We start from the raw sequence: 14,794 nt of genomic DNA, 5'->3' as shown, positions 1-14,794 counted from the left end.
AACCTTTTCCAGTTCTAATGTATCTTTTTGGAGATGGGGCGACCACATCTGCACGCAGTATTCATGGACTACTCAGTGAGGAAAGGGAGGTGTTTATAGGTCAGCATGGTACCCAAGGAGCCACATTATGCATGCAATGATTTCTGCATGAATGCCCTGGCTCACAGCAGTCACTACGGGGTTTTGCAAAGGACTGCAGGCTCCGTGTCCCTCCACTGTTCAAGAACTGGGCAGCCGCTCTCAGTACAAGCTGAAGTAAGGCTTGCTATGGCTAGTCAAGTAACGGGAACACATGGAAATCTAATACACAAGTGACAGCTACATAGATCCACAGACACATAACTTGGTTTCATTTTCATGCTGTAGTACCTTGTGGAGTTCTGCCATCTTCCGTTTCCGGCTGAACCTCGGCGATATCTTCAGCCATTTCTGCAGCTCCAGTCTCACTGGGTTCCTCCTCCTCCATCAGCCTTGCACAGCTATCTCCCTCCTGCAGGCTCAAATTGCCAATGTCCATTTGTAGCGACGGGGCAATGCAGAGGTCTCTGTCAGGCTCCCGTCCCTCCTCATCTTTGTCATCGTCATCAGTGCTTTCCAACTCCGCAGGCTCTGCTACCAAGGGAGCTATTGTGGGTGGGTAAGACTTGTCTCCAAATCCCCTTTAAAAATAACAAAAAGCATAAAGCAGCTTTATTGATGGTTCTTTACTCTCTTGATACAGGATGGTTCCCCATATAGCTATGAAGCATCCTGTGCTGAAAAGCCTGGCCAGTCCCAGCTGACTGTCACAAAATCACGGAGCTCGAAAAATTCAGGTCCATCCAGTGATGAAGGACCCACCACATTCCTAGGTAAGTAAGTTGTTCCCATGGTTAATTACCCTTGCTGTGAGAAGTTTGCACCTTATTTCTAGTCTGAATTTGGCCATTGGGACTCATTCATTTAGCAGAAAAGGCATAGAGTCCTCTATTTTCAGAAATCTCCTTCCCACATAGGTACTTCTAGACTCATCAAGCCACTTCTTATCCTTCTTTTCCATAAGGCCTCTCACTATAAGGCGGGTTTTTCAGCTGATGGGGTTTTTGGTGTTTTGCAGCTACGAGCCAGCCCAAAAGCAGGCCAGTCAGGATCCCACGTCCACTGAGAGGTAACTTGTCACTGCCAAGCCTACAGCACATCATGCTTTTGCTGTCCCCAAATACTCTGTTTTGATTTTTAAAACCCCTTGTGGTGAAACTGGTGCCCATGATAAGCACCAGACTGTTAGTCCTGGAGGCTCAAGTCCTCTGTTTATCCACACAACAGGAACAACACAATCAGCAGCAGTGCAAACTTCTCCCACACCATGCCTTAACTCTAATCGGTGGCTTTGTCCTACCAGAGCCGAGAGGGCAGTGGAGTCTCCACGGCTCATTCAGGTCTGGGCCTCCCACCTGTAACTTGGAACAAGGAGGGTGGCTAGTGCCAGGCGGGATGGCCGTTTTGTGATAGGAGTACTTGAACGTCAGGGACTGGATTGAGACACACCCATGTCCAATTCATTTCACGTAGGCCAAACAGCCATCCAATGGCATTACATTTTGACCCCAGCTGACCTCAGGCCGTGGAGCTCTGAAAACAAGCTAGTGGGACACAGACAGGCTCTTGCAGGGTTCTAATAAGGGAACACACCCAAAGTACCTCTCTGTGGACACCAGTCAGAGTGAAAGCTATAGCAATCTCCTTCCGCAGTACACACGTTTTATAAGAGAACAGGCTGGGGAGGTGGTTACTGAAAGTCCCTGCAGAGAGTGTTGTCCAGGGAAAATGGGAGTCAAGATTTGGATACACCTTTTCTTTAAATGAAAATCAGCGCAGAGCAAAAAAGTACTAAATTAAGGCAGAGTAACAATGGGCCAAATTGTTCATGATGCAACTCCATTAAGCTCAAAGAAGTTTCACTAGAGATTTACTTCCAATATCCTGTGTTCATGTGCACATGCACATAAAAGGACATCAGGGCAAACCCCTAACTCCTGCTAGAAGTAGATGTTAAAATTCCCACAGCACCTGGAGTAGACCAGACGTCTATTGTTAAGGGGTCATCCAAAATACGCCCTTAAACAGTATCGAACTATGTATCTACACTGCCTCTGCTGGGATCTAAACCTTTGGTCTCTTATACTGACTTAGATGGGACAAATGGGCCCAAAGAGTCAAAGATGTTAACATGACCCAGTCACTAACATTAAGCACTGTTAAATGAGGTTCAGGATTTGGTATATGGAAACCTCAGATTGATTAATACCACGACACAAACACCATTAAGAATTCTTTTACTCAAGATACAGAAAATAAGGAAAACTAGTTAAAGTATTAAATAAGGCTTTCATTTTAACAACATCCCTTGTTCCCTTTCCCTGGAGAGAGCTTTTAAGGGGGGGAAATCCCCTCTGTTTGATAGTCTCTTAAATGCTATTCAAGATGGTAGCAACTGTCCCTTTGGGGAAATGAGAAGTTAGTTGAGATGGGTTGTTGCAGCTAGGGTGACGAGATGTCCTGATTTTATAGGGACAGTCCCAATTTTGGGGTCTTTTCTTATATAGGCTCCTATTACCCCCCACCCCCTGTCCCAATTTTTCACATTTGCTGTCTGGTCACCCTAGTTGCTGCTATTAAAGCCAACTCTTCTTCCTAGCAGACAAAACAACACACACACATACACGGGCAGAGAAAACAACAGCACAGATAGAAAATGCAGCTTCTGTCTCTGGTGTTGACTCTCACTTGCAGCCTCATTACTGGAAAAACACAGGTCCAGCACCTGGTCTTACCAGCTACTCCAAATCCTAGCAAACCTGTACCAGCATTGGGCTATTTAAGGCATTGCTTTTAGCTGTCTCTTTTGGGTCATAAGCTTACAGCAGTGTTGCAAAATATGCAGTCTTGGCTGACTAAGCCAGACTCTTATTAGACAGAAGGAAAAAAGGAGTGGGATAGAAAAGAGAAGAAATACAGTAGGGAAGGAAAAGGACACATTTTGCAAGGGGATGGAGAATGGCCAAGTTCTGCATCTCAAGTGGTATTCAGGAATTAGCTGGAGCCAGTGGAGGTGGCAGTGGTCACCTGGCTCCCTCTCTGAGCCAGTCTGGTTAGAACATCTCTCATGATTACAAATCAGGTGGTCTGAGGTCCCAGGAGATGGTGAGGGTGGCAACCAAGATGGCAAAGCTTGCTCCGGTAGCCAATTTATTCTATGCCACATCTCTCTCTTTAAAGACCCAAAAAAGGAGTGGGGGGTGGAATAGCCCATCCCCTCATGACATTCAACAATTATGCTTAGTTTCTGACACCCCAATTTTGGCTCATTGATTTTTTTGGTTTTAGCTTTTCTTGTCTACCAGGCATGACCTGAACACTGTCCTGATTTATAGCAGTAGCCCTTTTGTCTGGACTAATTCAGCCTGCCTGCCTTGCTTTTGCACCTTTTCCTGTCAACATGTGTGGTTATAGGTTATTGTGGCATTCCATGAACTCTCTCACAGCTGAGCTCACCATTAGGGTAAATTTGTAGGGCCAATTACAACAACAGGTTCCAGGCAGTCTTTCAGACCCAGCACTCACTCATCTCATTTTCTGAGACACACTGTACTCTTGTCTGCAAACTCACCATAAGTGGTCTGTGTAAGCATGCAGCACGGTGAAGCCCTTCCCCTTCATTCTGGCGGCCAGCATCTCTGCAGTGGACATGGTAGCGACTCCTACTGCTACCGGGGCTCTGAGAAAACAGTATCAGAATGGGAAATGGCTAAATTTTCATGCTACCTGGAACACATGATTCCTAAGCCACCATAGCACATTCGCTTTCTTTCTCAATGTCCTTGATAATGGAGGCTAATTACTATTCGATGACAGTTTTACACTGAATCTATTCTTGACAGTCTGCAATTTCAAGTCATCAGGATATCTTCTATTTTCACCCAGTCCCCTCTAGTATGCAAGGTCTTCTCCCAATACAACCCCACATGAATTGTCACTGGACAGCCACCCTTTCTTAACATAATTGTCTTTCTGCCAGAAGGTGGGACTGGACGACAGGGGATGTATCACTGAAAAGTTGCCCTGATCTATTCATTCCCTCTGAAGCATCTGGTACCAGCCACTGTCAGAAGCAGGGTGGATAAAAATCAATGATTTTTTAAAAATATTTTTAAAAAAATCAGATTGTTTTGATAAAATGCTTTTTGAGGAAAAAACCTAGCTAAAGATAATTTTAATTAAGATACATTATAGCTCAAAGATATCTCATCATGCAATAGGGATTATAAATTCTAATTCTATAGTATGAGACAATAATTCATATAATGTTTAAGAAAAGTTTTGTAAATGAGTTCCAATAGTTCACAGATTAGGGACCCATTCTTATGGGGTTCCAGGGGCTTCTGTATAGATTTAGGTTAATCTTTCTATCTACCCAATGGGACTCAGTGTTCAGTCTAGAAGATACCATCAGAGATGGTTAGTTTTGCAGTTCTCAAACTGTGGATTTGTGTCTCCAGAGATAACATGCTTGTTAACAGCAAAAATGGTTGTTGGGTTTTTTTTTAATTTCATTTAACTATTTTCGTTTAAAAACAATTTTATCAAAAACATGATTTAAAAAAACTTGAATATTTAACTAAATTCAAACATTCATATGTTTGTTTTGTTAAATTAGGATGTTTGCTGTTGAAGAAAAAAATCCAGAATACATAACATTGTTGTTTTAGTTAAATAAAAACTAAAAAATGTAAATGTCTGTCTGGTGATGTTCTACCCCTAATACAGCATGGCAAGAAAATCTTCCAAATATTAATGATTAACCTGTTGAACTTGAGATAGTTCACCTCCCAATGACTTCATAAATATCTGCTACAATTACCTTTGGTAAATGAAATAACCAAACAATCATTCATTTTCTGATATAGCTATAAAACTAGTGTGAAAAGTTTTCAAAATAAATCACTTAAAAATGTATAGTGTGTACCTTCTAAAAATGAAACCTACATCTATCTCTGAGTTGTAAAGAATATGTATTAAGGTTATAACCACCACCAAGAATGCACTTTTATGTAGAAATCCATGATTAAATAGAGTCTTCCTGACTAGTGATTTAAACCAATTTGATTTAAATTAAATCCACCCTGATCAGAAGACAGGATACCAGGTTAAACAGACAATTGGTCTGACCCAGAATGGCTATTCTTATGTACTGGGTGAGCCAGCTACTTACCTGCCTTTCTCCTTAGGAGGAGACTAATTTACAGGGTTGTGAAGAGCACTCAAAACAACACTTGGAAAAAAGCTTTCACAAAACAATCAAACAAACCCACCCCAACCACACTGGTAAATTCTGTGGTCCCTGCCCACCATACTTCAGAGGACAAATTAGCCCATTTCTAAGAGAAAAACTGAGCAGAATTTCATTGTTTTGTTAAAAATACTCCTATTTCAAAACACAACCCTTGACATTGAAGAAAAATCTTATATTTATTTGAACATGGTGCATTTTAGGATTCAAAACCATCCAATTTGCAAAATTTTCCACCAAAAGCGAAATCTGTAGGATACTAATGATTATGCCACAGCAAAATTGCAAATATTTTTTGCAGAATTTCCCAACATCAGAGTCCGCCTTCATATTTTGTGTCTCCTAATCCCTCTCAAAATCCTCACATAAAAATGCAACTTTTCTTCCCTCATTGTAAGAGAAACTATAGATAAATTGAGGAGTACTTGTGGCATCTTAGAGACTAACAAATTTATTTGGGCATAAGCTTTCATGGGCTAAACCCCATGCATGCATCCGATGAAGTGGGTTTTAGCCCACAAAAGCTTATGCCCAAATAAATTTGTTAGTCTCTAAGGTGCCACAAGTACTCCTCATTCTTTTTGCTGATACAGACTAACACGGCTACCCCTCTGAAACCTATATATAAATTGTACCTGTTTCCAACCAGAGTGATGGCACAGAGAGTGCCCTGCTGTACCTGAGGAAGACCACAAGATGGCACCATAACTCCTGGCAGCATTAGATCTGAGATAAAAAAGTAAAGAGCCATTAGCATCCTCTCTGCTTTACAGTTGCAAGTCAGTGACTACCCAGCCACCTCTTCTACCCCCAGCTAGGGTGACCAGATGTCCCGATTCTGGGGTCTTTTTCTTATATAAGCTCTTATTACCCCCCACCCCCGTCCCGGTTTTTCACACTTGCTCTCTGGTCACCCTACCCCCAGCCCTTCTGTTATTCAGCAAAAATACAACCCTGGTAACAGCCGAGCACATGCCAGGTAAAACACAATCTCCTGTGTGCCTGCTATCGAGTTAAGAATACTTTCCAGTTTCCTTCCGGAATTGGGTGGGATAACTGGCCTGATTCAGGGGGATCCCAAGGGACACAAGAAACAGCTGCATGTCTGCTCAGCAACTGGTAATGTCAGGGTCAAAGGGACTGTTAGGAGAAAGAGGTGAACTCTATGTAAAGGACCAACTGAGAAACTTGGCAGTAAGTTTGTTTGCTACCAAGAGGGAAACTAGTCCTGTCCCACCTCCTTTCTAGCAGAAGACCATGGCTTCCTTCCAGCCATTTTTCTTGTCTCAGAAGGACATTTTCTAGTCTGATTCGTTACATTTCAGTGCAGGGTGGAAATCAAGCATTTTCCTTAAATTACAGTCCTAACATATCTGTGGTATTTGCACTAAGCAGGTTGATTTTTCATTTCTCTACAAATAACATCACTTCCCTTTTGTGACACACAGGAAAATAGGATTTTCAGAGAACTACAAGGTGAATGATTTGCCCAAGTTCTCAAAGCACATCAGCGGAATTAAAAGCCAGGAGTCCTGACTCTCAGACCTTCCTTTTCTATCTCACTAGACCACACTCCTCTAGAGGCTCCTGCCCTAACCCTTAGAATGCACCAAACAATTCCGCGAAGCAATGGCAGAGACTGTTAGAAAATCTGCCACATGCCACTTAGCTTTAAGGCTCATAGCCAAGACAATTTTCATTGAGGTGCTTTAAAAATTGATTGGCAGGATCAACTAAAACCTAAACTAAACAAGCAAGCCAGAAGCCAGTAGCATAAAACAAGAACTGCAGCCACTACCTAGGTTACTTACACTACTTCTCCCTTCTATACACAATCTAAACAGTAGGGATGGGGAGGGAGGACCTACAAAACCAGCTTACCATCCTATTAAAATATAAGCAACACACAGAATTCAAACTGGAACAGGTACAGAGAAGGGCTACTAGGATGATCCGAGGAATGGAAAACCTGTCTTATGAAAGGAGACTCAAAGAGCTTGGCTTGTTTAGCCTAACCAAAAGAAGGCTGGGGGGGAGATATGATTGCTCTTTATAAATATATCAGAGGGATAAATATCAGGGAAGGAGAGGAATTATTTAAGCTTAGTACCAATGTGGACACAAGAACAAATGGATATAAACTGGACGTTAGGAAGTTTAGACTTGAAATTAGACAAAGGTTTCTAACCATCAGAGGAGTGAAGTTCTGGAACAGCCTTCCAAGGGGAGTAGGGGGGGGCAAAAGACATATCTGGCTTCAAGCAGGGCTGGCTTTAGCAGGTGTGGGGCCCCATGCTGGGACGCGAATTGTCTCGCGCGCCCCTCTGCCCCAACTCCGCCCTCTCCCTGCCCCATTGGATCCCTCCCCAAATCCCCGCCCTGGTCCCGTGTCTTCTCCAAGCATGCTGCATTCCTTCTCCTCACCCCTCCCTCCCAGGCTTGCGCTGATCAACTGTATGGCGGCGCAAGCACTGGAGGGAGGGGGGACAAGCAGAACGCGGCTTTTTTTTTTTTTTCCCCTCCCTGCTCTGCTGGCAACCCCGGACATTGTGGGGCTCTCTTAGGCACGGGGCCCCATTCCGGGGAATCAGCCGAATTGGCTTAAAGCCGGCCCTGGCTTCAAGACTAAGCTTGATAATTTTATGGAGGGGATGGTATGATGGGAGAGCCTAATTCTGGCAATTAATTGATCTTTGATTATTAGCAGGTAAATATGCCCAATGGTCTGTGATGGGATGTTAGATGAGGTGGGATCTGAGTTATTACAGATAATTCTTTCCTGGGTGCTGGCTGGTGAGTCTTGCCCACATGCTCAGGGTTTAACTGATCGCCATATTTGGGGTCAGGAAGGAATTTTCCTCCAGGGGAGATTGGCAGAGGGCCTGGAGGTTTTTCGCCTTCCTCTGCAGCATGGGGTACGGGTCACTTGCTGGAGGATTCTCTGCACCTTGAGGTCTTTAAACCACGATTTGAGGACTTCAATAACTCGGACATAGGTTAGGGGTTTGTTACAGGAGTGGGTGGGTGAGATTCTTTGGCCTGCATTGTGCAGGAGGTCAGACTAGATGATCATAATGGTCCCTTCTGACCTTAAAGTCTATGAATCCAGAAGAGGCCCATAGGCCCAGATCCAGAAAAGGTATTTAAGTTCCTAACTTCTGTTGAAATCAATGGAAGTCAAGAGCCTAAATACCTTTGTGGATCTGGATCACAGCCTCTTATCTAAAACGATCCTGCTGACAAAGCCAAAGCTACTTTGAATCATGTGCACTGTACAGAGTATTTTCCATATGGAAGACAATTCCCTTCCCCTAATACATCTGAGCTGGCCCCTCGTCATGGATTCAAAGGTAAAGCCCTCCACCAAAAGCTTCTAATTCTGCACACCGACGCTGCAAATGCTGCAAGAAAACAGGGCTCCAACACTCTGCCAGGAGCCCATCCAGTACATTACTGTTAAAAGGCTTCATTCAGCCTGGTTGTTAAATTAAATTAGCCAAAGCAGGAAAGCTTTGGGCAGCTAAACTGAGCCCATATTTTTAAAATAAGGGCATGGGAAAAGGAGAGGGAGGAATAAAGGAGTGTGTTTCCAGCTAACCTTTTTCCCTTTCAGCCTCCTAGTAGGTTCTAGCTTCTTCTACAAGCCAGTGCAAGCCCCTTAGTGTACTGCCCTCTGAATGTACAGAGGTGATTACCTAATTAGCCCCAGCTGGGCCAGCCCTGCTACCCTGACAATGCCTGCACTGAGGTCAGCTGTGACCTTTCCTCTGCACAGGGACACAGTGTTAACCCTCTCTTTGCCAAATACACCATTGTAACATTCCCCTCCTAGGTTACAAGGGTTGCCTGCCTCAGATATTGGCCACGGATGGAGGCAAGGAGCAGGGCTCGACAGCTGCGTGGTCTGATCTGAGTAGACACTTTGGATTATTGCAGGCCCCTCGCTCCCCAGCATCATGGATTTTTATACACACACAGAAGCAAACACTTTTTTTCTCCCATTTGCTGCTACAACAGCTTTCATCAAATCTAACACTGCGATATGCATCCAACCCTGGCTCCCAAACTGGGATTGATTTGTGAAATTCCTGGGCAAGGGAAGGAGCCACACAACGGTCTGAGCACTGCAGCATGTCAGAACATATCAAGGCAAAAAACACCTGGCTGGATGCTTAGAGCCAAATGAAGAGATAATACAGAGTGGCCCTGCCTTGGCTTTACCACAACAGTTGGCTCCCTGCTGCAAAGTCTCACGCCCTTTCCAGAGGCTTCTACATCATTATCTCTCTGCCCCTCCCCTCTATGATGACTACTGTCTCCAGGGCCACCCTCTCATCTTTGGCTCTGGCTCAGAGGTCAGTTGAGGCCATCTGGTTGCCAAGGGAGACCAGTGACCTGAACCCCACTTTAATCAGCCTCCCTCTCCTACCAACAGGACCTTCTCCATGTAAACTAAGTCACTGCGGGTCAGTGGCTAGGCCCACTCCTCAGCTGTCTATCTCCGTGCCAGGCCACAGGACCAGGGGCTGCTTTCCACACAGGCCCCTCAGCTAGAAAGCAGCAGGCAGCCAAAGCAGAGGGCCTCAAGTGCCACTACAACCCTACTTCCACCTGAGGCAGGTTATGTGGTGGGAGAAAGGCAGCCCACTTCTAGACACACATCCCCACACACGCTGAGAAGACAGCGTTCAGATTCTGATCAGGTTTAGGCTTGCTGTTTAGGTTTGAGGTCAAGCCAGGAGTAAGGTTTGAGGTGTCACAGCTCTCATGAGCAGTTATGAGATTTCAGCACCAAGGATTTGAACGTAACCCCCACATGACATACACAATCCAAAATGTAGGGGGTGGGGGATCAGCTCTGAGACTGCAGCTGGGGCCCATCTCTACTACATGCACACACAGTGGTATCTTATTATCCTGAATGTGGATAGAGATGCCTCTTAAAGCAAAGCAAAATGAAAGCAGCTAAATTGAGTTGCCCTGTGAAAGTTAATCACAACAAATGCTACAGAATGAGGAAACAAGTACTTCTAGTGTCCCAGTTAATGGCTGTTAAATCAATATCTTTCTAACCAATGCATGAGGAGCAACAACAGGTAAAATTCCAACTCTAGCGCCATCTGATGGGAAGGGTCAATGCATTTGAACAGATTGTGAACTAAATATAATATATAGGTCCAAACTGTATTTGTGGCTAATTGGTTTTCCTTTTTAAGGAGACAAAAAAACAACCATCCCACATTTTCAGTGCATCCTTGTGAACAGTGAATTTCTGCTTAAAAAAAAAAAATCTTAAAATCTTGTCCTGCACTAGAAAAATTAGCTTAAAAAAAGTACAGATCCAGAAGAATGAATTTCCCAAGGCAACTGACACATGTATCGCAAAGTAATGAGTTTTGATTCTCTTACCTGCTCCTCCTGCTAGTCTCTGCAGCACAGGGGGCCATGTTGAGAATGCTGGAAGAAGATCTGGATAGGACCACAGAGTATAAACTGTCCAAAAGAAAACCGATTTTAAAAACATGGCATTACAGATGTCTCTAGCTGTTGCTTCTCGCCATCTTCAAGCCCCTGTAATACAATTACAGCAGCACATCCTTGACTGTAACTAGCCAGATATTTCTCTCACATGGATGGTCAACAAATCAGGCTGCACCGCCCAACAGCATCAAAATAACAAGCCAGTAGATACTCACAACGAACAAACTAAAATGCTAATGTTTCAGTTTCAAGCTTCCAATGGATTTTAATAAAGGATGGATAGATGATCTATGGCTGTGTTGACACTGTCTTCTTTAAATCAAGGATGCTTTGACCTGAATTGTTATGATAACATGGGAGAGTCACTGAGCGGGCAGAGAAAAATGATGGAACAGCATATTGTACCAGGGCAATTCAGTCTTTCACGCACAGAATTCCACATAAAGAAGGTTGAACTTCATACTCATGGCAGTTGTGTCTCACAGTAAATGGGCCAGAAAGGAAGGATGGTCCAGCAGTTAGGGCAAAAGCCCAGGATCTGGGAGACCTGGGTTTAAGTCCCTGTTCCACCCCAGACTTCCTGTGTGATCCTGGGCAAGTCACCTCTCTGTGCCTCAGTTTCCTATCTGTACGATAGGGGATAATACTGCCCTACATCACAAGGGTATTGTAAGGATAAATACATTAAAGAATGTGAGGTGCTCAGATACTACAGTAATGGCGTGTACAAGTACCTTGAATAGATGGGCATGCACAGAACTTGTGGGAGAGTTTTATGTCCGAGAGGCAGGAGGGGTTGGGAAAGATATTCTATTTCATGACTCATACCTGTTGGATATAAGGTTTTCTCCAGTTCAAAAAGGACCGGGTTCCTGTTGTTGGCATAGACTGTGACCGCATCCCCTTTGTGAGCATACAGTTTGACTACATTGAGTTCTTCTCTGTTTGGAACAAGTTCTGACAGCTGTTCACTGCTGAGGGCGGGAAAAGCTGCTGCAACATCAGTTCGCAGTTTCCTCCTGTAAAGACAAATCTGTGCTGAGCAAAAGTAAGGTTTTTTTTTTTTTAATTTAAATTTTTTAAAGGACAGGGTACAGGCAGCGACTAGTCATGCCTAAGGAGACATGGGCTCAGGTGGGATCCTAGCTATGCAGTGGTTCTCAACTACACAGAGGTCTTTCAGGGGGTACATCAACTCATCTAGATATTTGCCTAGTTGACAACAGGCTACATAAAAAGCACTAGCGAAGTCCCTACAAACTAAAATTGCATACAGACAAAATGAGAACGTAAGGAATTTTCAGTAACTCTGCTGTGACACTTTTGTATGTTCATGTCTGATTTTGTAAGCAAGTAGTTTTTAAGTGAGGTGAAACTAATGGTCACTCAAGACAAATCAGACTCCTGAAAGGATTACAGTAGTCTGGAAAGGTTGAGAACCACTGTGTTCGAGGCAGTTAGCTATCAGTTCATTTCTTATGTCTCATTCATGGCACTAGGCAGCAGCAGCAAGATGGCAGACACGCAGCAGCACTGCTCTATGACTGCAGGATCCCTCTGCTCGCCCCCCAGTTCCGTTCACATTTTGCCTAATCCTCGTTCACACCACGTTCCATCTGTTTTGCAGGCTGAAGCCCTTCATCAACAGTCACAAACAACATACAATTCTACATCAGCAAAGCTGCTAGTAAAAATGCATCTATCTGAAGATGGAGGGCCTGATTCGCTGTTGTCGTGAAACTTTGTGGGGTCATTCAGCCCAGCACAAAGTGGGTGTAAAACATGAGCAAATCAGACTGGTAGAATTCTACACTCATTTTGCATGGGTGTAAGTGACAACACGAATGTAAACAGCAATAGTGAACTGGGACCCCAAGCCTTCTTTCGGATAAAGGCCATTGGTTAACTTAGGCTATGTCTTCACTGCTAAAAAGGTATGTGTTTACTGCAAGATAGCTAACTCAAGACAGGTTTCAGAGGGGTAGCTGTGTTAGCCTGTATCAGCAAAAACAAGGAGGAATCCTTGTAGCACCTTAGAGACTAACACATTTATTTGGGCATAAGCTTTTGTGGGCTAGAACCCATTTCATCAGATGCATGGAGTGGAAAATACAGTAGGCAGGTATAAATATACAGCACATAAGATGGGAGTTGCCTTACCAAGTGCGGGATCGGTGCTAACGAGGCCAATTCAATTAGGGTGGATGTGGCCCATTCCCAACAGTTGACAAGAAGGTGCGAGTATCAACAGAGGGAAAATTCTTTTTTGTAGTGACCCAGCCACTCCCTGTCTTTATTCAGGCCTAATTTGATGGTGTCAAGTTCGCAAATTAATTGCAGTTCTGCCGTTTCTCCTTGAAGTCTGTTTTTGAAGTTTTTTTTGTTGAAGAATGGCCACTTAAATCTGTTATTGAGCATCCAGGGAGACTGAAGTGCTCTCCTACTGGTTTTTGAATGTTACAATTCTTGATGTCAGATTTCTGTCCATTTATTCTTTTGCATAGAGGCTGTCCGGTTTGGCCAATGTACATGGCAGAGGGGCATTGCTGGCACACGATGGTATATATCACATTGGTAGATGTGCAAGTGAACAAGCCCCTGATGGTGTGGCTGATGTGGTTATATCCTATGATGGTGTCTAAGGCAACTCCCATCTTTTCATGTGCTGTATATTTATACCTGCCTACTGTATTTTCCACTCCATGCATCTGATGAAATGGGTTCTAGCCCACAAAAGTTTATGCCCAAATAAATTTGTTAGTCTCTAAGGTGCCACAAGGACTCCTTGTTGTTTTAACTCAAGACAGTTACCTCAATGTAAAATCCTAGCAGAGACAAGGCCTGGGTAGTACTCGATGTCATCCCCTTGCCTCCCACCTGATAAGTTATTGATGTAAAAACATGTTTTACATTTTATTTTGCTGCAAAGGCATCTTCAGTTAAACACTAGTACTGACTGAAGTTAGTGAATGCTAGCTTTGTGCTGCAGGGCCCTTAGTGGACTTGGTTTGTATTATTACAAATATTTAAAGTATGCGGTCCCAGACTAGTATAGGGACAAGGTAATATCTTTTATTGGACCAACTTCTGTAGAGTTCTGTGTAAACTCAAAAGCTTGTCTCTTACCAACAGAAGTTGGTCCAATAAAATATATTACCTCACCCATCTTGTGTTTCAAATATTTTAAGTGTTAATATGTTCACTGCAGCATTACACAAAATATTACAAATAGACTTCCACAAGCTAGCAGAAATATGGTAAGGGAGGTTTTCCTGCTGAAAGAAAAGAAAGAAAGAAAGCCTTCAAAATTTGCCTCACAACATGACTCAGACTGCCACATTATTTAAAGCCCATCTGTTTCAAAGCTACTTTGTAACCTGTCCTTGGGTGCATTCCATCTGGCAATGCTTTTATACCAAGGCTACAGAAAAAGAATTCACAGCCTAGCTTCACTTATTTGGAAGGAGATACATTGCCGATTCTCAGGAATGGCATTTAAGAATTAATAATAAAAAAAGCCTCCCCCTCTTGTGATGCAGGACATTGCTGTCTGCTCTTCAGCAAGATGTAAAATCTGACTCATGCCTCTTAGAAATCGCTCCTGTTCAAGCTTGTAAAAGCTTGTGACTGTGTGCCTGCCTTAACCAGACAGAGCAGGAGGAGGTAAAACATGCTAGCTACCCTAAAAATCTCACCGTGGGCCTGGAGTGAAATTAACATAACTCACTCACCTATCAGACCCTTTGATGGCAGTGTTGGATTTCACCCTGAAGGACTTGGAAAACATGATCCACTCCAAAGGGGAGGCTTCACGCCCCTCCTTCGGCTCTGCCCCCAAAACCCTGGCAGGCCAAGAGGCGCTGGACCAGCCGTGCAGGTAGGATGCTAGAAAGGCGAAAGCATGAGTTAAGCCCCAGGATTGCAGCGCTCCTGCTTCATTGCATGGGAGCAGCCATGTTGCAGTCCTGCAGCAAAAAGAGCCCG

The 14,794-nt window shown here is 43.8% G+C and overlaps 1 protein-coding gene across 4 annotated transcripts in view; it reads right to left on the bottom strand.

The window, feature by feature from the left end:
- Positions 1-14,758, bottom strand: part of EIF2D (eukaryotic translation initiation factor 2D) — a 35,990-nt gene extending 21,232 nt beyond the window's left edge. For 2 of the 4 annotated variants that reach the window (XM_054024912.1, XM_054024916.1), the window contains exons 1-6: positions 14,542-14,758; positions 11,639-11,829; positions 10,739-10,822; positions 5,965-6,055; positions 3,650-3,757; positions 370-659 (exon numbers count right to left, since the gene is read on the bottom strand). In XM_054024912.1, the coding sequence (XP_053880887.1) occupies positions 370-659; positions 3,650-3,757; positions 5,965-6,055; positions 10,739-10,822; positions 11,639-11,829; positions 14,542-14,597 (820 nt within the window). In that variant the 5' untranslated portion in view covers positions 14,598-14,758. The remainder of the gene's footprint in view (positions 1-369; positions 660-3,649; positions 3,758-5,964; positions 6,056-10,738; positions 10,823-11,638; positions 11,830-14,541) is intronic. The other 2 variants (XM_054024914.1, XM_054024913.1) reach the window with 2 other exon arrangements.
- Between the last annotated feature and the right edge of the window lie 36 nt (positions 14,759-14,794).

This window comes from Malaclemys terrapin, chromosome 4, assembly GCF_027887155.1.
Source record: "Malaclemys terrapin pileata isolate rMalTer1 chromosome 4, rMalTer1.hap1, whole genome shotgun sequence".
Classification (NCBI taxonomy): Eukaryota; Metazoa; Chordata; order Testudines; family Emydidae; genus Malaclemys; species Malaclemys terrapin.
Note: the sequence above shows the minus strand (reverse complement) of the source record. Positions and strands in the feature narration are given on the sequence as shown.